Below are 26,739 nucleotides of genomic sequence, written 5' to 3'. Positions count from 1 at the left end.
CAAGGATGAACCCCTGGACACCATGGGGGGATGCTATAGACCAAGGATGAACCCCTGGACACCATGGGGGGATGCTATAGACCAAGGATGAACCCCTGGACACAATGGGGGGATGCTATAGACCATGGCTGAACCCCTGGGCCCAACCGGGGGACGCTATAAGGCTGAACCCCTGGGCCCAATGGAGAACGCTGAAGACCTCTCCTGCCTTGCCGGGGCTCTTCCTGTGCCCCACTCTCAACATCCAGTGATCCCGGGGCTCTGTGTGCCATGCCCGCTGCATGCCAAGCTCCTTCTCATTCAAGTGTCTTCTGGAAACCAGCTAAGGCAGCCTTCTTTAGCCATGAGGGAAACAGGCAAGAAACACTACAAGGCGCAGTGCTCCTGAGCAGCAAGAGGGGAGCTCTCTCCACAGCCTGTGCCCTTCGACTGCTGTCTCATGGTGCCTCCTGAGCCATACACATGGTACAGGGAGGAGACATAGGGGTGGCACCCAGAGACACTGCTTGGTCAGAGGCCAAGAGGTCTGTGGAGTTCATCTCAATTGGGGGCAAAAGTCAAGGCCAGAGCCAGACGGTGTGTCCCTGCAAGCAGGGATAGTCCTGAGCAATGGTGAAGGCTCCACTCTGAGGAAGGGCTGGGTCTCGCATGTATTATACTGTCCACAATCGCAGTGAAGAGGCCAGGCGGCTGGCTCCCAGCAGGGGCTTCCATGGGTGGTCAGGAGTGCTGGTTCTAGAACACTCCAGAGAAGGGCTCAGTGAGGGCACTGAAACTCAGTGGAGAATATCTCCTTCTCTCCTCCCCTCACTCCTTCCTCCCCTTCTTCCTCTCTCCATCTCTTTCTTCCTTTCCTCTCTTTTTCAGAAGACCACAGTAGCTTATCCTTCTAATAAACATTGCTAAACGTAAGCCTCAGGCTACAGAACACTATTGCCCTCTTAGTACAGCCCTTCATAGTTTACTTATCATATCGTGTCTCCTTTGACACTTGTGGCCTCGAGGCACCCTGGGCATGGAGCAGAGCCAGGGCCCTAATGCCTCCTCATCACATGGAGAGGTTGTGCGAGTTTATCAAGGACCAGGAGCTGGAAAGTGGCCACGCCAGGTGGAAAGAGGCCTCCCCACTGAGGCCAGTGCTCCTCCTACCCCTCTGACCTCCCTGTCCTGGAGCACCCTTTCCAGAATACTGTCCCAGGCATGAAAGGTTCTTGGCCTTTAACCGAACCAGGCTCTCAGCTATATGGGGAGCTGTAATTTCTAGCTCAAACCTGTTGTTAACATCCAGCCCTGGGGTGGGGGACACTAAAGTTAGAATGCTAAGTAAAGCGGCAAAACCACCCAGCCCACCTGTCTGTCACTCAGGCTGCTCTGGTGGCTTTCCCAGACGGCGGCTGCAAATAGATGCATGAAATTCTCACATCTCTGAAAGCTGGAAGGTTGGAGTCAAGGTGCTGGCATGGTTGGGTTCTTGGTCCCTCATCTTGGTTGACAGATGGCTGCTTTTTAGTTATAACCTCATAGGGCAGGGAGCAGATGGGGAGCAAATTTCTCTTATGTTCCTTTTTAGAAAGGCACTGAGGCCATGAGGAGAGCTCCACTATTGTGAGCCCATCCCCTGCCAAGGTGCCCCTGATGCCACCCTACAGTGGGTACAGTTTCAACTGGGGGCACTGCATACAGTCCTGCACAGGCCACCTTTCTTTTTCTTCTTTCTTTCTTGCAATAAATAAACTTCATCCAGAGAAGTTGCCAAATGACAGAAGCAGACCTCTTGTGGGCTGCGCAAGAGGAAGGTGAAGCCCCCACCCGGTCCTGCAGCCACAGGCACCCTTGCATCTGGAGCCATCTTTCTGCACTGTGGCCTGGCTGAACTGTAGGGGACCCTGGGCCTCCTCCTCCTTGACCTCCTCCACATGCTGCTATTTTCCTGGTCAGTACAAGTGGCATTTTTGCAGCATGATCCCACTGAGCTGCCTATTTTCAGATGGTGAGGACACTGTAATTTGAGAGAAGAGTTATGAGGGGGTTTTGGGATCAAAGTTGACAATTAGGGCCCTAAAATGGAAGCTCTGACCACACTCCATATTTACGTTGCTGCCTGGAAGAGAGCACTGCGATTGAAGAGTGAATGTCATCTGCCCAGTGAAAGCCAGCCCACATGTCACTATTCCAGGTCCCAAGAAATTCCCTAGCACGCCTCCCTCCTGCCCCTGCCCCAGCCTGCAGCAGCCCTAGGTTGAGCCCCTGCTGTGTTTGAACTCCAGCATTTGGGAGTCCACAGGCCTCTCTTGACCATTCCAAGAATGAGTTTTCTGTGTGTATAAAAGCATTGCATGCATGCAAGCTGGGGGTCTTGGCAGCATTTCACATCATCTACCATTTACCAGGAGACCCACCACACTATTGCCAACTCCAGCCTCAGGCAATCCTCCACCTCAGCCTCCCGAGTGGTCAGAACTACAGTCTGTGTCTCAGCACTTGGGTCAACAGCAAAGCTTTGAAGCTATTCAGGCAGAAAACACCCTTCTGGCCCAGCCTTTCATGGCCCACAATTCAGGCCATGCTACTGGCCATGATTTGCAAACAGGAAATCAGAACTTCCAATAAAACACCATACGCTTAGCCATTTGGGTTGCCAGTATTGGGGAGCCAATTACTGGCAGCACTAGTTAAGGCTGAGCCCCAGCTCGCAGGCTCAGGACCCAGAGTCTACCATGATGCCCACTCCTCCAGATGAAGAAGTAGCATATCCCAGCTCAATCAAGGGGTGGTCGGCTGAAAAGCAGAATTCAGATTTAATTGATTTGTCTACATCTGGGTTTCATTTTTCTTTTTAAAAATAGCTTATAGATTGCAATGTCATTTTCCCTCCCTCCCTCCCTCCCTCCCTCCCTCCCTCCCTCCCTCCCTTCCTTCCTTCCTTCCTTCCTTCTCAGACATCAAGTAAAGGAATAAATGTCTGATTTTTAAGTAAACTCCACCCACAAAACATGTGCTCCTCAGCACCCAGCACTGGCCCTGAAACTGGGGAAGCATCAGGGACTGCCAGAGGGCTGCTCTGTGCCCGGCGGGCGGGCTGAGGTCAATAGCAAAGCTTTTTGTACTTTCTGTTTTTGTTTTTTAAAGACACAGGATTGCCAGGCTGGTCTCAAACTCCCAGGCTCCAGCGATTCACCTGCTTCAGCCTCCCGAGTGGCTGGGACTACAGGCACTTGGTTTAACAGGAAAGTTTTGAAGCCATTCAGGTAGGAAGAGCCTTTCAGGCCCCAGCAAATCTCCATGTCCCCAAGGGGTAAGTGAAACAGAACAGACTCCACGAGGCTTGGGCCTCTCTGGCCACAAGGGTCACTACACATTCCCTGGAGGGCAGAGCCAGCAAGGTCCAGCCTTTCACTGGGCAGGCCCAACCATGCCCACTCACACATCCTGCTTTCTACCAGAGACCCTCTTTCAACCAAGAACCTCGTCAGAGTCGTACTGAGCTATTTCTGCCCTAGTTAGCACTTAGAAAAAACAGATTTTCCTTCAATAATAGAAAGGGGGAAAAAGGCACCCTTGTTAATTTCGTGATCAGGAAAAGGTGAAAACAGGACACTGTCCGCCGGCTTGCATTTACCCAGAGAGCAACTCCTGACGTCTGCAGTGGCTCTGGCCTTACTAACAGGTTCCGCCCTAGAACACTCAGGCCCATACCCCTCCCCTCGCCTCCTTTTGAGCTCTGAGAGTTGGGCCTTCATCTGTCAGTCAGTCCCCAATCCAGCCCCACCCCAGCCCTCCGGTATTCTCATTCTGTCCTCTGCCCTGACATCCTCTTACTCTGCATAAACATATGCAGAGTTCCTCCGGCATAAAAACAAGACTTTAATCCAGGGTCATTTTACTGAGGGATTGGGTTCCAGGTGACCCATTTCTCTGAAAATATAGGTGACATCTGGGATGCATTGAGGTGAATACAACTTTTAATACACTGCCATGGGTGGCTTGTGGCCTACACATGGTGATCAAACAACATTCTACAATTTCTTTTAGCTATTGATTTTGTTCTCGTTTTCTCTTCAGGGCCAAGATTCTTGGGGAAAGTCTGCAGCTCCCACTTCCTCAAAATGTGACTCCAATTCAGTTTCTCCTTCATCATCCTCCAAATCTGCAGAGGGCTGCTTATTACTAACCCATCTTCCTTGCAGTTCCTGCCTTGCCTCTTTGCCGGGTTTCTGTGACGCCATAGGCCACTGGTACTCCTCTCATTCCTCTGGCTTCCCCTCCTCTGCTGGTCCCTTAAATACTGCTGTTCCTTGGGGCTCTGGCCTTGGCTTCACTATTTACCTCAGACAAATTCTCCGTGGATCTCACTAGCTCCATGAGTCAAACACCAGTGTCAAACACAGCCAGGCCAGGCCCTGCGGCCAAGCTCCTCGATTATCTACTCAGTGCTTACTGGACACCCCACACAGCTGCCCTGCAGGCACCCCAAAGGAGCATGTTGAAGGCTGGGCTCTTAGTCTTACTTTCATGCTCAGAAGAAATATCCTGTCAAGTCTCAATTTCAGATTCTCCCTGAGGTAAACACGTCCCACGGGAGTTTCTCTCAAAATAAAACCCTAGTGCTTGTGTTAGTCAGCTTTTCATTGCGGTGCCCAAAAGACCTGACAGGAATGGAGAAGGAACGGTTTATTTTGGCTTAGGTTTCTGGGGTCAGTCCACGGTCAGCTCTGGCCCCAGTCCCTAGCTCTGGGCCTGAGGTGAGGCCCAGCATCATGGTAGAAGGGTGCAGTGGAGGAAGCAGGTCAGAACACAGGAAGCAGAGACAGAGTGGCAGGGGGCAGGGAAGAAGTGTCCTTCCAGGGCCCGCCCCAGTGGTCCCCCTCCTCCATCCACGCTCTCCCTGCCTACAGTTACCACCCAGTTCGTCCATTCGAACTAGATGGAGTGCATAGGTCACAGCTCTCACCACCCAGTCACTTCCCCTCCAAGCATTCCTGCATGACAGGAGCTTATGGACACCCCACATCCAGAGACCTAACAGTGCCCAAGAAGCTTCATGCTCTGGGAGCCCCCTCGCCTCCCTCGCCCTCTCCAACATCACCACCATTATTCCACCTCCTGCCCCACGTGCTCACAAGGGGCCTGTGACACTCTTGTCTGACCTTTCCACTGCAAGTGTGAACAGCACTGTTCACATACAGAGTAAAACTGGTTTATTTACAGGATCAATCCGCTCAGATCATCTTCAAAACCCAACTCAGAGGAATCCCTCCAAGGCTCCCTGCCCACTCAGATAGTTCTTATCTAAGACCCAAAATGCACCTACACTCCCACCGCTGGACTTTATCCCTGTGAAATCAGGAGCTCCCTGAGGTCAAGGACTTCTCCTCCAAGACCAACATGACAGCATGTGAAGGAACATCACCAACAGAAGTAGAAACCAGTTGCAGCCAACGTTTATTAAGTCTCCACTATGTGCTAAACAGGACTAAGCATCACTATTTTTCACAAAATGCCCTGATCCATGAATATGTATTGAATGATGTGATTAAAGAAGTGCTTTAATTAATAAAGGAGGAGTGGGGAACTAATTATTTTCCCATCTCTATAAAGATTAATACTACTGTTATTTGCATACCATAGACCTTGGTAATTATTGCATAAATTAATTAGCTGATGAAGAAGTCACAGGGGAAACAGGCCTGTTGATTTTGAATGTGTCACTTTCATGTGGCATATTGCGATTTATAAAACACTTTCACTTACATAGAGGATTCATGACTCTTCAATGCATGTTTGATGATTCTGCTGTCCTGCAGGGGACAGGACTGTGGCTTGGAGGTGCCTCACAACGTGGCCGAGATCTCAGGGACTTGACCAACTGCCCTTCCCAGTCCTCACTCTGCTGCAGCACCTCCTTCTGCCTGTGATTTGGCTACAGTCTCGTGAGCCTTTTCTTTTCAGTGGCCAGCCCATTGTAGGCAGAAGTTTCCAGAGACATCTGCAGTGGCCCTCATCGGTCAGGGTTATGAGCTCATGGGTGAGTCACCAACTTCAATGCTGCCAACCTCAAAGGCAGTTCTAGGGAAAGTTATAACTGAGAGAAAACCATACACACGAAGCCAGACTTGGATCTATGCCTATTCTGGCAATTTGTGGAATACACTAAGTCCCTCAAGAAATTCCTAGTGGCATTCATAGACTCAGATGGAATCTGATTTCTCTTTAAAAAGTTTGGCTCCTTTCATGGGACTCTCCCAACAGTCCCCCAGAAGGCTACCTGGAGGTGTCACAAGAACTAGGGTTCCTATGAGCATCTTAACTCCTCTTCTTGGGGTCACAATGTGTGATCCTGGGGAACTGGGCAAACTGCAGAAATTCTGACCCAAGGGCATGTGGAGAGCCAACTCAATCTGCACAAACACCTGAGCCTCACCTGGCTGCCCAGAGCATCAGGGGGCTCACGCAGCTGGCTCAAACCCCTGGCCTGCTTGAGGCTGTACCTTCACACTCTGTGCCAAGTATGTCCCCAGTCACTGTGTCAGAGGAGCAGCATTTCACATACACGGCTCCACCCAAATCTCAGCCAGGGATCAGGGTGACATTAAAGGAACTGGGGCTCAGAGCAGTGAGGTAACTCCCTAGGTCACAAAAAGCAAGACTAGAAACAGAATTGAACTGACATCAGCCCACTGCCAGAGTATCCACACCCTCTGCTTCTGCTCCTGTCCAGCCCCTTCACCTTGTGGGCAAGCTGTCCTGAAGACAAGAGAAAATCCCACAGCCCAAAGAACAACTGAGTGTATCCACAGAGTTATAGAAAACCTCAAGGAAACTCACAGGCTATTTAAGGCAACCCCTCCATGGCAGGGGACCCTTGGATACCTTGGATGTGCCACTGGTGGGTACTCATCACCTCTCCTCACTCCATCACAGAGCCGCCCAGCGCCTTCCCTACCTCCCACCGTGCCAGACACCCCATGCCTCCTGAAACCCTCACTCCATCCTCTGGGACTCCACTCACCTCCTGCATTTCACACCTGGGGAGAGGAGGTGATGTTTTCTGGGTAAGTCAACTCAGTCCCTCCAAGAGGTCTTGGAACTCAGCAGATTCCTCAGTGGGGAAGGGGAAGCCATGCATTCCCTCAGTCAATATCTACTGACCCCGACTCCCACAGGAGCTGGCAATACAGCAGCGAGCCAGAGTCAGGTCCCTGCCCTCCTTCCCTGCAGAGGGTAAGCACTGCACAGTAGACAGACAGGGATTCCACAGCCACAGTGCCTGAGGTCAGGGAGGCTGGAGGAGCTGCCTTGGAGGAGATGGTCAGAGGGCTCTTCAGGAGGTAACCTGGGCTCCGGCAGAGGAGCAGGGACCGGCTTGTGCTCACTGCCATGGCCCCAGAACCTGGTGCCTGATGCAGCAGATATCCCTGAAATGTGTATTAAATGAGTGAGTGGATGGATGAAAGGGAAGGTCGCCATGAGAGGAAAGCGTCACTGTGTCCCCAACCCAGTGTCTCCCAGCTGCCTCAACACCTGTGGAGGGGGCGGAGCTCTTGGCTGGGATCAGCCTCCTCACATTTTCCATTTTCCTTAGACCTGCCATAGCTGCCACCCCAGCATGCCAACTGTTTCTGTCCCCTTCTCAGTCTCCAGATCTCAAAGAGGCAGAGAGGAGGTGGGGGCTGCCAGATGTGTGGCATGCTCAGCCCTGCCAAGTCTAGCAATTCCAGTCACCCAGGCAGTGTGGTGCTGTGGCAGAAGCTGCTCTTGGCTGCACTCGCTGGCTGGGGAGTGGAGGTGACACACGCAGAGCATGGCAGCTGCTAGATGGATGATTCTCCCAGCACTCACAACGGAAGGGAGGAACAGTGTGCCTGCCAGCCCCGCTTTGCTGGCCTCTGGGAAACGAAACCAATCCCTGGGCAACCAGTGCCATGAAATAGTGGCGGGGTCTGCACCAGGAGCTCCTTCTACAGGATGGACACAGGTGTGTGCGCATATACACAGGCAATAGCATGATTGGAAAGGAAATTTAAACCTTTTACAAAATATTCAACCATTTTAGAGTCAGTGCCTGCTCACCTGGACATTTTAGCCCGAGAATGAAAAGAATCAGGATTTATTTTGTGCGGCTTTGCTGTGCCACCTGATGGCTCTGGCAGGTGGAGACAGTGGACCTAGGCTGGTGCAGTAGAGCCTGCACGGTGTTCAAGAGCCCAGTCCACCCTTGCATGTGCTCCAGACTGGACTATAAAAAGCCAGGCCACGAGGGAGGATGCGGGGTGTTCCTCCACCCCCCGTCAGGACTCCAGGGCTTTACCACTGTCACCTCTTCGGGGACTGCCTCAGCTCAAGGCCAGCCTTCTCAGGGTGGCCCATATCAATGAGTGACCAACAAGAGGACATAAGTATTTTGATGACATCCCAGCTTTGCCATCCCCTATGGGTCACTTTGTGCCTCCACTGAGGTGGCATTGGAGATGGACTTCCTCTACCCAGGCCTAGGTCTCCCTTTGCCCCTCAACCCCTGCTGAGAAAATCCCCTAGAAAATCAACCTACATGCTAAACTCCCTCCCAGGGTCTGACCGCTGGGGACCTAAGCAGTGACAGTCACCGTCCTCAGTGGAGAGACTCTGGGTCTGCATGCAGATTAGGTTTGAATTGCAGCTCTGCCATGAGCTACTTGGGCCGCCCCAAATCCTAGCTTCCAAATCTGTAAAATGCACCCAGTCATGCCGACTTCAGAGGGCGGGGTGAGGATTAAGATCTGGACAACTCGGCACGTGGCCTGATGACTAGGAATTTGGATACATATAATTCCATAGCTCTGCGCCAGCTTGGGAGGATTGTTCTCTCAGCGTCCTCCCCTGTAAAGGGACAGGCTTGGACTGGGGGACTCTCCATCAGATCTGGGCTGAGCCCTGCACTTCACTACTGCTCCACATCAGCCCACCATCCCGATGACCCTTCCTGTGTTGTCCCCTCGTTCTCCTTTGACAGAGGCAGTGACAGCCTGGGAAAGCTGGCCCGGGACACACAGCTTCACAGTCCCCTGCTGCACCAAGGCGTCTATTGCCTCCCCAGGTAGGCGATGTGCACGCTTCCCGCCAGTGCTGACATTTTTAGGTCCCATGACTCCCACTCCAGTTTAATGAGAAACACTGACAGGAAAGACTGAGTGGTTCCCGTCCGCCCCTGGCACAGCCCCATGCACAGGAGGAAGAGCAGACTGGGTTGGCTCCCTGCCACCCACTGCGTGGGCCCCAAAGGCCATTCCTGCAGCCACTGCCCTTTCCATCTCTCCAAATTCAGCCCTTGTCCCTGTCACTGAACCCCAAGTTGTGAGTGGAGAGAGGTGCTGGTAAGTCCCGCAGGGCCACATTCAAGGGCACTTCTCTCCTACCCTCTCCTGCCTGGCACACCTCAGCTGCAGCCTCTGCCCAGCTCACTGGGCTGGCAGCCCCACTGCAATTTGGAGCTCAGTATCAAGGTACTGGCCAAGGGGCATCCTGAAGTTCCCCAAGTGAGCTGCTTGGAATGTGAACAACACAATGCTAAAACCTCATGTCCTGTTTTCTCTGGATTTTAATCCAAATACTGAGTTTACTACAGTGGCTCCTGTAAGAGAAGTACTAAAATAATGGGTGGAAGTAGCATGTCACTTGTCCTGGGGTTATGCCCTGGAAGAGCCAGCATGGGCAGGGAGGGCAGGGCCAGGCATCCCAGGGCACCACCCACGCTGGGGAAGGCACTCATGTTGACCCCGAGCACTGTCTTTGGAGTCATCATTGTGGGTATTTTAAGAAGAAAATGATAAGTACACATGTTTAAAAACATACAATTTTGCCTGAAGAAACTAAAATGATACGCCACATGCCACTGTCCCCATTTTCTCAGGACCCCGCCAGACCATCCACAAGTGCATCCTCCTCACAGCCCAATGGGGAAGCTCTGAATTGCCTGGAAGCTCATTGCTCAACTGCTTAAGGCCTTCAGTGACTCATGGTTCCCCAAGTGCCTTATTTTCTGGCCCCAGATGTGCGTGGGTTCAAATCCCCATCTGCCCACTCCTGTCCCTGCTGGCCTTGTGATCCAGAACTCTGTATGCCCCTGCACCAAAACCAAGTTTAGGCACAGCCTCCTCCCAGGACTTCATCCTTTCTCCTTTGGCCATCTGACAAGCGCATGCCCCTCCTTGAGGGCAGCCTCACTCAGCCTCACCTGCAGCGCTTTCCTGCCTGTCTACAGCGAAGGCAAAGGGGAGTGGGTTTCTCATGCAGCCTGGAGCCACCCACGGTGCACAGGACTCAGGGCCTTGGAGCGGTTCCTCCTGAGCCTTTCTCCTGACTGGACTGGGAGCTCCTGCCCTGGTGATAAAGACCCCGGCCCAGCATGGTGCCTTTTCTGGAATGAAATGGGAAATACAGAATCCATTCTCAGAAGAGAGGCTGCCATGAGCTAAAGGTGGTCATCCTCCCTCTCACTACCTATGCCTGTGCACAATCGCTCGACTATCCCCTCACCTACCCCAGGTCTTGCCGAGCTCTAGCTGCAGGCCCAGTCTGAGGGCACACCTATGGCCCCATGCCCAGCTCGTCTTCTCTCCCACCCCAGGCCCCCCTGTGCCTGTTGTGCTGAGCTGTTCCCAGTGCCTGGATGCTTCTTGCTGTTTCCTGCTTTGGACTTTTGCACAGACAAACTCTTCTTTCTGGAAAGACTTTCTGAAGCTCACCCATCTGGCAAATTCCTGCTGTCTTCAAATCAGCTAAGGTGGTAGCAGCCTTCTCTAGAGCAACAGAAATGAAGGGCTGAGAGTCGGTCTCACCAGGTGGCATTTGTGGAGAAAGGCCCGCCAGACTGCAGAAGCCACCTGCATCTTCCCACTGTCCCCACCAACCAACTAGAGCAGCAGAATCTTTTTCTCCAAGTGGACTTTGAATGGGCAGCTCACACACACACGCAGGCAAAGGAGAAAGGAGGCCAAGAGACTAGGCTCTGAAGACCATCTGTTCTAGGAACTCAACCAAGTCATTTTATCTAACTGGCAGCCAGATGGGCGTGGGTTCAAATCCCAGCTCATTCAACCCCTTATTCTAAAAACACACATGCCACCACCTAACTTTCTCGTGAGCATTAAATGATTTATAAATGCTCGGTATTTCACAAATATTTCATTTTCTTCCAACATGTATAAAGGTGAGTATTCTCCTCACACACTGTGCACACACACCTACACACATTCTAGGTCAGAGCACATACTCACAGACCAATTTACCCTCCCTGGGCCCCACCACAGAGGACAGGCTCAGAGTCTTGCCCCCACTTGGGAACTCAGCACAGACTGAGCTGCCTCAGTTTCTCCCCTGATTTTCAGACACACTTTAGGGGCACATTTAAAATGACCACGGCATCTGGATCTTGCTGGGAGACACCTACTCGGTCCCCAGGCTGTGTGAAGGGCCATGTTCTACAATCCACCCTCTTTTTTTCCTTTTTTGGGGGACTCCAAGTCTCAGCAATGCAAACACATAGCAAAAACAGCGAAGCATTATACAATTACCTAAAGATATTTATGCTTTAGTTTATTTGTTTTTCATCAAGAATATTTGACATTTATATATGTAAGAGAGTTGGGAAACCAACTCTGCATATTTAACAGTTATTGATGAGACTTAAAGATGGCAAATATGTGCCTCATTGCTGCTAAGGAGCACCTAGTAACAATTCTGGAGACCCATTTGGCAATATAAATCTTGAGTCTTAACATATCAATTTCTCAAATCCCAGAATTCTGCTTTGCAGAACCTGCCCATGAAATAATCAGGCCTCAGAAAAGGGCTTTGGGTACCAAGTGACTCCCTCATGGTGGGGTTCTCATAATGCGCAGAGTCAGAAGCAATCCGAGGTCCAACAGCCAGGGCCTGGGTTAGTGACCTGGGGGAACTAACAGGCAGCTGTGGCTGTCGCCTCTGTGCTGCTCTTACCTGTGAGCCCCTGGCTGGACTGTGGCGTCGTGCAAGCAGAGCGTGGAACATGGATGAGTGAGTGCATGTGCATACAACATGCAGGACTCATTGTGAGAGGGACAGCTGGCCATTTGGAAACACCAGGGGAACCAACAAACTACACAACACTCCAGGTGGACTACAACCAGGACAGATGAACAGAGCAGCCTCAGATGGGCTGGTAAGAAGCCCAGCATAGGAGCTGACGCAGAGTAGCTTCTAAGTGACTCTCTGGTTTGCCTTCGACATTTCTATATTGTTTGAATTTTCTATAACAAACAAGCATAACAGAACCCTGCTCCTGAGGTTTGATGACAATTAAACATATAGCTCAGTGCTGAGGACAAACTGAGTCTCCATGAGACATTTGAAAGTCTTAAAAATACATGATGACTTTTTATCAGACACAACACGCTTACCTAGTTGTTTCCCACAAACCTGTGCAAAATTAAGAAAAGGGAAAAAAAAAGTCTGAACTCATAAAGATAATGAAAGAAGGAGGGGAGGAAGGAAGGAAGGTAGGGGGAGAGAGAGAGAGAGAGAGAAAGGAAAAGAAAAGAGGGAGAAGGAGGGAGGGACAGTGAGCGGAGAGCACTAAGAGATTCCAACACCATCTTAGATGAACGCAGGCGACAGTGTCCTGTGAGCAGAGCAGCAGAGGAAAGAGTAGTGCCTCTCGGGGCTGCCAGGGGGGCACTAAGCTGCACCATGACTCCACGGGACTCAGGATGCCCAGGACACCCAGGGCCATGGAAGACAGGGAGCATGGGGCTAAGACAGGAGGAGATCCGAAAACCCCGGGCCTGGGGCGCCGTGACGACAGCGGGCTGCACTACACTCCTGGGCTCTGCAGGGAACCACACTAGTGGCCACATTGGCTAAATGTTTGCCCGATTCCATCCACATCTTGACGTTGCCACATTTTGAGGATGAAGAAGAGAGACAGCTAGACTCAGTTTGTCAAAGCAGAGCACAGTAGACACTTCTTGGATTGACAGAGCAAGGGACGGAGGCGGCACACAGGGCAGATATGTGGAGACCAGGGTGAGAAAAGAAGCTGGGAAACAGCTGATAGCGGTGGCTCCTGATGGCAGTGGCTGGAGGTAGAGGTGATATAGGGAAGTGGTGGTCTGTTTTGATTTTTAACCATAAGTCTTTTGGGGCATTTTGATTATTTCAATTGAGTGTGTACATTAAGTCTGGCTCAGACATGTGTCACCAGATAGGCTTTGGTGTCCTGACATCTCTGTGAGCCCCACCTCTGCTCTCCACAGCAGGCTGACGACACACAGCATTGCTGTGTTCCCAGAGGCTAGTGCCTGCTCGTGAATGTAAGTGCTCAGCACGGCCATTCTGCAGAGTTGCCCAAGAAAAAGTCATGCACGCACCTCATGGAGATGATCCCAACATTAGCTATTTTCACTGTGTGAAGCCAACCGACCACTTAGGTAGAGGACATTGGATACTTTAACCATAGCCTTGGCATTAAATGACTCCATCCTACATGAGCTATGTTCAGCTCTTCAGCAAGGCCATAATAACAGGTGTCCAGGACCCCTCAGACATCATGTCACAGGCCAGGAATTAGCATCACGTGGCCTCCTGGCTGAGCCGTGCCTGGAGCCCAGGCTGAACCTCTAATTTCCTGACAGAGGGAAGAAGAGGAGGGAACCCTGTGGCAAGGCCACATGGGCCTGCAGCCCCCAGCTGGGTCCCAAGAAGGGACACTCCCAGCTCTTCCTTCCCTGTACCTCCTGCCACCTCGTGGCCACTCAGAGCATGCCGTGGGGATAGTCTGGGGACCCAGACAACCAACATGCAGCAGGAACTGCAGCCTCAGCCTAGGTGAGCTCCTGGGCCCCTGGTCTCCTGGGCTCCTGGGCTCCTAGGCGAGGAGCCAGTGCTTCATCCTCACGTCACCTTCACTGTCCCCAGTCACTGTGAGTCCAGCTAATAAGGAGCTAGCTTCTTCTACTTTTTGGCCCCAACACATTCTTGTTGACATCGCCCCCGCGTGGTGTGGGTCTGGCCATCACTGGTGAGGTGAAGCAACCCAGAACAGACACTGGAGGGCTGGGCTCTAGTGCTCCTCTGACCCAATTCGCTGTATTCCAGGAAGAACTTGAGTAATTCTGAGCCACGGTTTCCTCATCTGTGGGGTGGGCATGGTGCTGACATGTGTCCTACCCACGCAGGTGTGTAACCCACAGGATACAGAGTTCAGGGGGAAGTCTGCTGCCAGCTAAACTATAAGCCAAAAGCAAACCAAGGAGGAAAAAGAAGAGGAGATGGTGCTCTCCCAAGGAAGGGCAGAAAGACAATGAACTTACCTCTTCCCGTGAGGGGAGGCAGGACAACCGAAGGACAGAAACTGGGGGCATCACTGTAAGCATCTGAAAAGAAGAAAAGGGCAGCCTTTAGCTCATCCCCCAACCCCCGGAGTCATGAGCTCTGAAGACCTTGGCAGAGCTCCAGGGCAGTGGTGGGGAAACTGGACTCTGCTGACAGGCTGCGCCAACCTGCATCTCCTGGGCCTTGAGGGAGGGCCCCGGAGCGGAGCCCCGGCCCTGCTGCTCTAAGCCCTGGGACTTGGGGCTCTTTGTTACCTCTGCATAATCAGGCCTGCCACATCCCAGAGCAGGGAGCTAGGGACATGTGGCAGCCCAAACCAATGCCTGCCCCCGTCACCTACTGACTGAGCCTGGGCGAGGCACAGCAGCAGGTCAGGCCTGTTTCCACACAGACCGCCTGCCTGGAGGGGTGCTGAGAGACCGCAGGAGACGTGCGGCACTTCCAGGCACAGGAGGGCAATAGCAGCAACTGTTCATGGCAGGGAGCCTGGCATGGGGACACCTGGGTCTGAACTTGACATACCATGGAGCAGCAGTACAGAGTGATGATTGCTAGCATTGCTAAGAGGAGGAGGAAGTGAGAATCAAATGAGAAGCCCCTCGAACCCAGGGGGTGGTTTGTAAGGCCTGGTATCTTCCTCCCCTTCCTCCTTCCTTCCTGAACAAATCCAACTTGTCAAGGCCTCACCATACTTTTATCTTCCAATGGCCCAAACCAGGACTGACACGGGATCTCCTGGCACTCACGGGAACTACTGTGAGGCATGAGCAGCTGTCAAGATCAAGGACTCTAGAGCTAGCCGCCCACGGCAAGATGGACTTGGACACTTTCCCACTGTGAGATTTTGAGAAAATTACTTACCCTCTCTGTCCTCAGTTTCCTTGTCTATAAAAGGGGGGTTAACAGTACCAATCTCAGGGTTGTGAGATTGCCAGAAGTTGATATATGCAGTTTTGTCATACAGTAGGTGCTCAATAGATGCTGGCTACTGTTCCTTTATCATATTAGCCTTCCACAATGCACACTGTTGTCATGGTCTCTGGTCTAAGTCTGCCTCCATGGTTCAGAGCCCTTCATATCACATTAGTGTCTCCTGCCTGCTCTACTTCAGTCAGCTGTGCTCAGATAAAAGGGCTCATGTTGAAATTCAGTTGCCACTGTGACCACCTTGGGAGGTGGGACCCTAAGGGACGATCTCAAGGGCTCCACCCACAAGAATAGCTGGGTGCCACTGCACGGGGAGCGGGTCCAGTATCTCAGGAGTGGCTCTGTTACAAAAGCAGGCTCTCTCCCTCGCGTCTCTTGCTCTCTCTTGCTCTCTCTTGCTCTCTCTACCTGGCCAGTGATGCCCTCCACCATGTAAAGGCACGGCAAGAAGGCCCTTTTCACACTGGATTTCCCAGCCTCCAGAACTGTGAGAAATAGGCCTATTTTCCTCATAAGTGGTGCAGCCTGTGCATTCTGCTCTAGCTGCCTAAGGCAGAGATGCCAGCCCCTCAGGCTCCACGCCTTCCCTCGCACTGTCTTCCCCCAGCTGGCTCCATTGCTGGAAGGACCCGCCACCGTCATGCCAAGGCTTTGGTTCTCAGTCTTCAGCAGGCATCAGAGTCACCAGGAGGGCTGGGTAACACCTTCAGGGCCCCACCCAGAGTTTCTGGTCCTGCAGTGGCTAGCAGATTCCAGGTGATGCTGTGCTGTGGTCCAGGGACACCCTTTGAGGACCACTGACCCAAGGCTCACGCCATCCACATCCACACAGAGCACTACTACTACCCACTTCCTCCCCACTGCGCTACACCCTGCCAGCAGCTCCCTGCTTGTCACCCCGCCTTGCTGTCTCTTGTTTGTCTAAATGACTGTACTTCCTGGAAGAGATTCTCAGGATAAGAATCTTGAGAGTGTGCTCTTCAGGGAGCAATTTGACTATCAATATTGAGGTGAGGGCACTCAAATGCCCAGCAGTTTGGCTTCTAGAAATCTATCTTAAGATTCAAAGCAAGCTCTGTTTGTAAAGGAAACCCGTGCGCAATGCTGATGGAAAACCGGAGCCTCCACGTCTACTGCTGCGAGATGGGGCAGGCGAGGGAGCCGCGGCCCGGTGCTGGGGAGCCGCTGTGCAGAGCACTGGCCCCAGTCTGTTGCAGTTGTCTCACCCTTTTCCTCCCACATCAGTGAGGAAAGGCAGTCAGCTGCACAGCCCCTGCGGGGTCCAGCACAGGGCAAGCCCTGAGGGTTCCTCACTCCCCTCCCAAGCCCTGAGGGTTCTTAGTGTCGGAATTGAATTCAGTTATTGCACATGCTGATGGTGTCCAGGAATTGGAACTGAAAACATCTCTAGAGCAGTCGCTGGGAGGATGAAACTCCCAGAGGACTCTCCCTTGGGCACCTCCTGTGTGGAAAGCTGCTCAGCTAGTTGACCTGCTGAACAGATGAACATGACCTCTCCGGGCTCTTTGGCCCAAGGGCGCCCTGAGCCAGTTGGGCAGCGGCTTCCCTGCTCTGCTCTCCGCAGCAGCGAGCTGACAGTCAGCAGTCAGCCAGGGTGTTCACAGCAGGGACGGTGGGGTGCACTTATGATATTGTAACATAACAGGAAATAGGGCTGTTCTTCAGCCTAGCTCTTGGCACAGAGCTCCAAAACCCTGTTATTTCCTCAATGATAGGGGGACAGAAGCATTTTTTATTACAATATCTTATTTTAGTCTCTGGTTCCTGAAACAAGAGCTTCTAGGGCCCTTAGGCTCTCTGGAGCGTAAAGTGCACACTAATGAGCTGACCCGCGACCATGGGGTGGGGCTAAAGAGCTTCAGGATGGGGTAGTGGCCACCAAGGCTGAGGCAGGATCAGAGGGTTCTGGTAGGTCGGTGGCAGCGACTTGGTGGCAACTTAGTGGCAACTTAGAACAAAGCAGCGCACGCTGCTTTGAACATCAATCAGATGCCGGCGGAAACGCCTGTCGATCAGCCAGATCTCCTGACTAACGCCTGTCAATCAGCAGGACCCACTGGCCAATCTGGGAGTTCAGCCAACTTCCCTGACCAACTCCAAGGGGGCAAGGGACCCTAGAGACACCTTTTCCTGTCCCAAGCCCTGCCCTTTCTGCTGTAAGCCTTCCCCTGTCCCCTCTGTGGGTCTGATCGAGTTCCGCCCGGGAGTGATACCTCAATAAAGCCTGTTCAGCGGCCCTTTTAAACCTGCCAACTTTGGTTGCTGCCTGCCCCGCCTGATCTGACAGGTTCAACTTTCAGCCCTTCCAGACCTCTATGGAGAGGAGAGGGCTGGAGAGGGGCCATCCTTCACCAGAAGCAATGACGGAGTGAACTGTGCCTACGGACAGGACTTCCACAGAAACCCCTAGAGAGTGGGTTGGGAGCGCTTCCAGGAGCAAGAGCAGGGAGGTGCTGCGAGGGGATGCACCCAGACTGGGCCAGGAAGCTGCCACCACCCCTCCTTGCCTGGTGAATCTCCTCTGAGTCAGTCCGGGACCCCAGGGAAGAGGGCAGACGCATCGCTAGGCCTCAGCCCTGGCTTGCTGGCTACTGTGGAAGGGCGCCTGCCTCTCCCTGCTCTCGGGCCTCAGCTCATGGCTTCATCCCTCTCCCTCTCCACAGTCCTGCCATCCTCAGAAACCAGGTGCACCATTGAGCCAGGACACCCTCGCAACAAATGCCCAAAGATGCACAGTGTAGAGGACAGAGCTGTTGAAGAGTCACCAGGACAGCGAGACCCCAAGGCCCTGGTCTTACCATGGCATGTGCTGTCCAGCCCCCCTGTTCTCTTAAGAACCATGGAACTCACACAGCACTCAGCACCCCATGAGAGATGGGCTGTTTGGTGCCACAATGGCCAACTCCCCCTCCCTCGGGTTATAGTGTTTGACCAGGGGGGAAAAAAACTTTTAAAATGCACTTAAAGTCAATTAACTTTCTCCAACTCTAGCTCGTGCATCCGACCACCCTTTATAAGAATGAAACTAGCTTGTTCATCCTGAGAGCTGGCCTGACCCTCCCTTGCTCAGTGGGTCCTCTCTCTCTGCTCCAATGAGCAGCCTCACTGAGCTGGTAACATGTTCGTGTGTGTGTGTGTGTGTGTGTGTTTGAGGATAGAACCCAGGGCTTCACACATGGTAGGTAAGTTCTCTACTACTGAGCAACACCCTAGTCCAAGTTATATCTTTTATAATGAACTAGTAATGATAACTAGTTTCTATTCGTGCAGATCACCACAGGAATTCCAATTTATGGCCAGGTGCTCTGAGTGCAGGAGGCCCTGGCTTTGCAATGAGGGACGGTTTGACAGTGGGTTCTGACTTTCAGTCTAGGTTCTTAGTGTCGGAATTGAATTCAATTATTGTACATGCTGATGGTGTCCAGGAATTGGAAAATTTGCTGGTGTAAGAGGAATAAACCCCACACATTTGGTGTCAGAAGTGTTGTGAATAAGAAATAGCTCTCACCCCCACCTTGGCCAATTGTGAAATACTTACCAAGTTGGGGTAAGAATAGGCCCTACCCCATCAGGTTGTTGGATTAAATGAGAGAGTGCATACAAACACCAACCTGGTGCCTGGCCAGATCTGGGCTGGTGAACTGTGGGAGCTGTTCCCAAATGGAGGTGATAAGGAACAGGTCCTAGGGTGGACTGACCTGATGTGGGCTTCCTACATGGGTCACAGAAAGGCATAGTTAGAGGAACTTGCCTCTTCCTTCCCAGGTCCTGTTCCGTATCTCAAACTGCAACAGGGCCCAAGTGCACTGGCTAGAAGCGAGAAACTGTGAGAACTTCTTTTTTTAGAAGTCCCATTTGACTTCATAGACAAGGCAAAGACCCTGCCCCACTTGTAGGCCATGCACAGCTGCAGATAGGAGGGGCAGCCTGGTTCTCTTTAATAGCAGAGGAAACACCACCCCACAGCCCACCCCTCTCAGGAGGCTCTGGGCTCTGAGGCATTGGTAACGACAGAGCAGCCCCCCTGCCCCTGCATTCCCACCCTGGCCCTCTGGATGGATGCATTTCCTCTCTGGGTCCTGCTACCCATAAAGGCTGCAAATAGCCTCATTTGCATTTGTCACTGTCTAGCTTGAGCCTCTGCTGACCCGCACTGAGCTAAAACACAGAGCTTCCTGTTCCCCTTGGACAGCAAAGAGCTCTTGGAGGCCCTCTGGCTGCTCCTGCTGTCGGTTTTGTGCCTTTGTCTCAGGAACGTCTCTGGAGGCTCAGCTTCACCCTTTGTTCATGAGCATAGCAGGGAACAAGAACTGGGTTGCAATGGTGGGTGTGCTGGCCACTCCCCCTGGGGCTGGGAGACAGGACTAGGCCTCCCTCGGGCCTGCAGCCTGGTGTCTCCTAGCAGTGACACAGGTTCCTTCTTCCCTCCTCCCTCTGCCTGTACCCCAGGCTGACTCTTCCCTGGAGGCACTTTGCACTATCCCAGGTAGAAAAGAAGCCCCCCTTAGCCTGTCAAGCTCTGGAGACACACCTCCCCACCTCCAGTGGGTCCCACCAGAGCAACAATGACAGCACTGCCATTCTCTGGTCCCAGAGAGAAGGCTCATCTCCTCTGGGTGGGGTAGGAAGGGGACTCACTTCACAGATGTAAGTGAATCCAGGGGAAGTGCCTGCCTCCTTAGCCGGACAGGCAACCATTGGTGGCAGGGTGTCCCACCCTCTGTGCCCCACTGGGCAGAGTTCAGTGAACATCACTTCCTGTCCCTTCCCTGGGCAGTTCCTCAACAAGAGGGAACCTAGCGCTGACCGGCTCACAATAACCACTCAATAGAGATGTCAGCATACTGAGTCACAAACCAGAGCCTTGAGCAAGGCCAGCACCTGTGGCTGAGATTCTTCACACAAATTCCTTGGTACAGTTCCTGTCTCCTGTGCTGGCCGAGAACTGGCAAGGAGGATCCTGCCACCCTTCTTGGCAGAGGCCCAGCCTTCCCTGCCCCATAGAGACCATTCCCTACAACTGCGCTTGGCTGATTCACAGATAAGGATGGGACTTGGTAATGACAGTGTCAGGTTATGCACTGGAATATTCCAACAGTATGCTAGTGTGGTTTTGTCTACCAGGGAAGACAGGATCCCAGACACACTAAGGTGCTGAACCCGCTCCTGTGTCTGCTGTGGCTCAAAGGACACAGGAGACAAGAGGGGCTTTGTGCTGCTCAGCAGGACCCACAGGGAGGACAGCCTACTCTCTTCAGTGAGGTTCCGTTTCTCTGCCTAGGTCCTAGGAGGAGGGTCCTATAGACTCAAGGCTTACCCCACCCCCACTTCTGATGGAGACCCCTGGAGGGAGAAAGACCTGCTCCATCCCGAGGGGCAGTTATGCCACACACAGCCTACAGCCACTGGCAGCCACCCTCCTGTTGTGAAAGGGAACCACAGAGCTACTTATCCAGAATGCCCATGAACCAGCAACAGCCCAAGGTGGCCCCTGCCCAGGACCCTGTGAGGCAGAACAACAGGCGGGCCTCTGTATCATTTCCTTCCCTCCTCTCACACCCAGTTCTGACAGCAGGCAGCCTGTGTGTGAAAGGCGGCCTGCCTGGGCAGTAGACTGCAGGAAGTGACCCTTGGAGCTAGAAGGGGGCCCACAGAAGGTGTTCAGCAGCAAATGTCCAGGACTCCCAAGCAGGATTGATTTCTGGATCCCGCAGCACTTAATGCCTGAGACTCACGCTAGTCCACAGCCCTTCATGCTATTCCTACTCATAGATGCTCATGTCCCCCTCTAGTCTGTAGCTAAGAAAAATGACCATATTTTATTAATCTTGCATTTCTCAGTGTCCAACACCAGACAGGATCTGGTATAAACAATTAACAACTTTCAAAGCTTCTGGCTTTACGACATTAGAGACCCAGCACCAGGATGGTTCATGAATCTAGAGTCTGTGGCTCCTCAGTAGACTGAGTGCCTAGAGAAAGGCCTCTGTCCCACTTGCAGTCCCACCAGCAGTGTATGAGTGTGCCTTTTCCCCCACACCTCGCCAACACTTATAGTTGTTTGCCTTCATAATAGCTGGCATTCTGACTGGAGTGAGATGGTATCTTAGAGTGGTTTTGATTTGCATTTCTCTAATTGCTAGAGATGATGAACATTTTTTTCATGTATTTGTTGACTGATTGAATATCCTCTTCTGAGAAGTATCCAAAGGACTTAAGTACAGGGACACAGCCACATCAATGTTTAAAGCAGTATAATTCATTATAGCTAAACTGTGGAACCAACCTAGATGCCCTTCAGTAGATGGATGGATTAAAAATTGTGGCATTTATACACAATGGAATATTACTCAGCAATAAAAGAGAATAAAATCATGGCATTTGCAGGTAAATGGATTTAGTTGGAGAAGATAATGCTAAGTTAGCCAACCCCAAGAAAACAAATGGCAAATGCTTTCTCTGATATAAGTTGACCTACTCATAGTGGGGTAGGGAGGGGGAGCATGGGAGGAATAGATGAACTCTAGATAGGGCAGAGGGGTGAGAGGGAAAAGGAGGGAGCAGGGCATTAGCAACGATGGTGGAATGTGATGGATGATATCATTATCTAAAGTACATGTTTGAAGACATGAATTGCTGTGAACATACTTTATATACAAACAGAGATATAAAAATTATGTTCTATATGTGTAATAAGAATTGTGATACATTCTGCTGTCATGTATTTAAAAAATAAAAGCAATTAAAAATAAATAAATAAATAAAATGTTAAAAGAGAGAGAGAGAGAGGCCTCTGACTTTTCACACTCATTGATGCGACGGTGCTCTAGAGTAGTAAAGGCCCAGGTCTCCATTCTAACTCTGTTGTTTACCTGCAGTGTGCCCCTGGGTAAGTGATTTAACCTCTCTGAGCCACTATTTCCTCATCTGACCTAGGTGTGGGGACTAAATGAGGTCATGCTTGCCGCATGCTGGGCATCCAGACAGGCACACAGTAAGAGCTCAACCATCAGAGGGCTAGTTTTGCAGCACGAGAGGCATGGCTGATGATCAGGCCATGTTTGCCAAGTGAGAGCCCCTTTGTGGGTTTTCATTCCCTGCCCTATGGTTTCTGCTCAAAACCCCTGAGTCCCCAGCATGACCCCTCCGAGTATATCCTGGAAAAAGCCAGTGGTCTGGGCAGGCTGATGGAAAGAAGCAGAACAGCTGGAATGAGTGGGGACGACCCGGGGTGCTCCCTTGCCAGCTCCTGTCGAGAGCTGTGCTGCCTGCTCTGATTCCTATTACATTTCCGGCAGATGGAGTACTGCTTGAGCTCCTTCTTACCCGACTCTTCCATGAGTCATGCGAAGATGGAAAACGACATTTCTCACTCTGGCAGGGTGAGGCGCTGAGGGGGGAGTTGGGCAGGAGGCTGTCCTCAGGGGCAGCGTCCTGGGCAAGCGTCCCTCCTCTGTGTCCTGCGGGCTAGAGCAGGGGACTGCCCCCAATGGAGCACCCTTCCCTGAGGAGAAACCCACAAAGCTACTTCACTACCCAGCTCTCCAGTTTGCCTAACATAATTCAAGATGTTAAAAGAAAAGGCCAACAGAGTGCATTCAGATCAAGTCACAGAGGCAGAAGGCAGGCATCAGCAGCAAGATTCCAGTCATTCTGGAAATAATTAATCCCCATGCCCCCCCACCAAAAAAAAAAAAAACCCACGCCCAGCAGGAGGTCGAGGAAGCAGAGCTCAGCAGGGTGGAGGGCCAGTCCTGCTGGGAGCCTCATGTGCTCCTCTCAGTTCCCAAGCTCTGGACTAGGGGCACCTCTCGTGGTCTGGGTTACCAGTCTGCTGGCCTTCCTCATCTTCACTTGACTAAGTCACTGCTTGTCATTCATGTGAGCTGGGGAAACCATCTGAACAGGCTCTGGACATCCTAACATCTATCAGCTTGAAGACCTGCCAGAGACAACATCCTACAGGGAGATTGGGGTCACCAGATTTGGGTTTGCAACTTCACTCTGTTCCTGACTAGTTGTGAGGTTTGGGTCAAGCACCTTCAACTTTATATGCGACACACTTATCACCCTAAAATGGAGGCAATAATGTCCACTCCAAAGGGCACCATGAATACTGAGTGACACCCCATGTGGGTCCAGCACCTGTCTGTCACACGATGGACATGCTATACTTTGAGGAACCTCCCTCCAACCCCAGGTTTGTTGGCACTGGCTCAAGCTGCCTGACCCTCCTTCTGTCATGGGTGGACTCACAACCCACGCTCTCTTCCCTGGATTTAAAGCCTGATCACAAGAAGAAACCCCATGGAGCAGATGGGTGACAACTATGGCACCTTAAAAAGTCAGCCCCTTGTTCTTGCTGAATCCAGCAATGAAGTCTGGTCCATTTTCACCCCTCCTGAGATCTAGTGGGTCATCTTTCTGTTTGGCCAATGAGAAGACTCCCAACACATTTCTTCTCTGCTTAAGTTTAATGCAATCAGTTTCTGTTGCTCGCACCCAGTGAACCCTGACTACTATCCTTCCCAGCCCCAGGACACTGTCCTAATGCATGGTTGGGACATAGTCAACCAAAGGTTCCCACAGAGCTGTGAGGAGCAGGGTACTCACTGGGCTTCTGGTACCACCCGAAGGGATGGGTGTGGGTCTCTGTGTCGGGAGAGCCACAGTCCAAGATGCGCCAGGCTCCTTGGTTTTCCTCACTGCATGTCTGAAGTCCCATGCTGCTCAGGGTCAGGCATGTCACCTCTCCTCCTGGAGCAAAATAGCCAAGACCAGAAAAATGAACACAAGGGAAGATTCTGATTGGATGAGAAGAACTCTGTAGATCATGGTCCAGCACACATTGGGGGCCACCACGCCATTCCAGGTAGGTCTCAGCCACTGATGGAAACCTGGTGCCTGCACTCAAGGAGCCTCTGGCCGAGGGCTCAGGGACAGAGGCAGCTGCTGCTCACTGTGCCAGCCTACCACATTCCAGAGCTGCGCCGGGACTTCTCGTGTCACTTTACCTGGTCCTCACACAACCTGATGAGGACATAGTTGTAAAGGTGTATTCCTATTCGTAGGTGAGACTGTGACTTATCCAGTATCACTCCACCAGTAAGTGACTGAACCATGTTTTAAACACAGATTAAAATATGAGGGTATCCAAAGTTCACCCCACCAAGCCACTGGATGGGAGTTCTGAACCATGAGCAGAGGACATCTCCAAGGAGCATGGAAGGAAGGACGGCTATTTGGATCCAGCAGAAACTCCTATGTGAGGTCCACAGGTCACCCCACCAGGAGCCGTGTCCCAGCCATCACACTAATACATCATTTCTGAGCCCCACACCCCTTCTTGTGAAGGAGCATCCTGAAGGAGTGTCCAAGGATCAGACAAGGTCATAGATGTGAATGTGGTTTCTAGACTGTGAAGTGCTGGGTACAGGGAGAGGGAGTTGTTATCATTACCTTTTAACTGGGAAACATTAAGAAATCCAAAGCCAGTGCAGCACGGGTCCACGTCACACCGGCGCTCGCATTCAAAGAACCTGGCATCAGCAGAGAAAGAAAGAAAGGCCTGAAGACCTCGGTGGGGCCCAGGGACCGGCTTTCTTTGTGGCTACTCAAGTGTGGGTGCTTTGGCCAATGAGCATGAGTGTGTTCCTAGCTTTGAGATTCCTTCTGAAAATAAAATTCTGCTCTTTTCCCAAACTGTGGCCTAGTCACCCTTCATTGGTCCACTCACTTGTTCACCAAGCACGGGTTCCGTGCCTGTTCCGTGCCAGGCTACCACTCAAGCTGAACTGGGATCCTGAAAGTGCTCCACAATCCTTTTGGGTGAGGGGAAGTCTCAGCTTTGGGCTCAGGGAAAAGGACGCAATGGCAGGGAAGGCTTCCCTAGAAACAGGGCTCCATGGGCTCAGAGCCAGGGAGCCCAGCCAGGGGCCTGGTGAGCTGAGTGTCCCCGTGGGCTCCCTCTACTGACTCCACGACATGGACTAACCATGCTCTAACAGTATGCTTCTGTCCTCTGGCTCAGCTCCCTGCAGGCTACCAGAACCTACCTGCTTATCCACCAGGGGTAGACCCCACTGCCACTTCTAAGACCAGCTATGGAAAGAGGAATTTAGTAGCTCCCATCAAGTTCTCTAGGGCTTGGCTCTAAGTTCCCCCGAACCTGACCGCATGTCTGAGTTTGACCGCTCATTCCTGATCCCTGAGAATTTATCCAAACCCTCCGTCCCCTAGGTGTGGGAACCCTGCTTCGTTCTTGTTGTTCGCCTTCCCTGAACTTTCCAGAAAGTTTCCAGTAGTGGAAGCTTGTGTGCACAGGGAACTTCCCCAGTGTTGGCTGTGTCTCCGCCCAGGAGTAGGCCAGCACCTCTGCTTTCCCTCTCCAGGTCCCCGCCCACCTGCCACTTCCTATCCTTTCTCAGAAGCCCGTGGCTAAGCTCCAGGCTGGCCCTTGGGCCTTCCCAGCCAAACACTCCTTGAGTCGGGATGCACAAGCTCTGCACCTATCCCAGCACCAGGCCTGGCTGGCCCCTGGTTCCACCCTCCCCTCACATGGGCGATGTCTGGCTGGATCTCAAGAAACATCAGCTGGTATCTTCTTTACCTCATTTTCAAATGTAGATCTTAAATGCAGCAACGTGGTATAGTTTAACAACCCAATAGCACTCTTAGATCAACAGTTCATGGATCAATGACTTTAAAGTACAAAACAATCAGTGGTGGACTTCCTGGAAATTCCTTAGAACCCCAGTTCCCCAGCCCTGTGCCAGGAACGTGATTTAGGAGGCCCCAGGGATGTGCTCGTGAGAAGCTTTCTGGTGCCTCAGGGATGGAATCCGTGAGCTGGGCCGAGAAGCCTCACCCTTTACAACAACCAGGTAACAGCAGGGCAAATAAATACACAAATTTTGAAAATAATTTTTAAAAATATCCTTATGAACCTGTGGTCTATTAAAAGTTCTAACTGTTCTCCAGACTCTAAACAGTACCATGAGGCTTTGAGGATCAAGTTATTACCATGTTTGGCAATTTTTATTAGTTGATAAGATGCAGTTCAACGTGACTCTTTTCATCAATGGCCTGGGGTTCAGAGCTGAATCTGGTGTGTACTTTTAGCAGTTTGCCTTAGCTCCCTCCTTACTGCCTTTTACCCCCCAGCCCCCGGGCCACGTAGCTCTGTGATGCCCTGCCTTTCCCTGTGCTATGGCAGCCTTCCTCAGGGAAGCCAGACAGAGAGTCTTCACGAACACTCTGGGTGAGGCAGGGCCACTCACCCATCGGAAATGGGTTTTGCAGACATGGGCACTTTGTTTCTGATGGCAATGGCCGTCAGCTTTCGGAATGGCAGGCGAGTGTAAAAGTTCTTCACTCTTTCTCCCAGGACAACTGCATGAGAAAGGAATGACAGCATTGAGAGAGAAATGTGTCACACCTGTGGAA

At 51.9% G+C, this 26,739-nt stretch overlaps 1 protein-coding gene across 1 annotated transcript in view; it reads right to left on the bottom strand.

Moving 5' to 3' along the window:
• Positions 1–26,739, bottom strand: part of TG (thyroglobulin) — a gene marked incomplete at its 5' end in the record, with an annotated part of 211,984 nt that overhangs the window by 104,813 nt on the left and 80,432 nt on the right. Inside the window, 4 exons of the mRNA XM_081266640.1 lie at positions 14,325–14,387; positions 23,908–24,051; positions 24,754–24,833; positions 26,574–26,685. Coding sequence (XP_081122766.1) covers positions 14,325–14,387; positions 23,908–24,051; positions 24,754–24,833; positions 26,574–26,685 — 399 coding nt within the window. The remainder of the gene's footprint in view (positions 1–14,324; positions 14,388–23,907; positions 24,052–24,753; positions 24,834–26,573; positions 26,686–26,739) is intronic.

The sequence above is a fragment of the Spermophilus citellus genome (assembly GCF_964194105.1).
Source record: "Spermophilus citellus genome assembly, chromosome: 14".
In the NCBI taxonomy this organism is placed as follows: domain Eukaryota; kingdom Metazoa; phylum Chordata; class Mammalia; order Rodentia; family Sciuridae; genus Spermophilus; species Spermophilus citellus.
This window is presented reverse-complemented; position numbering and strand designations above follow the sequence as displayed.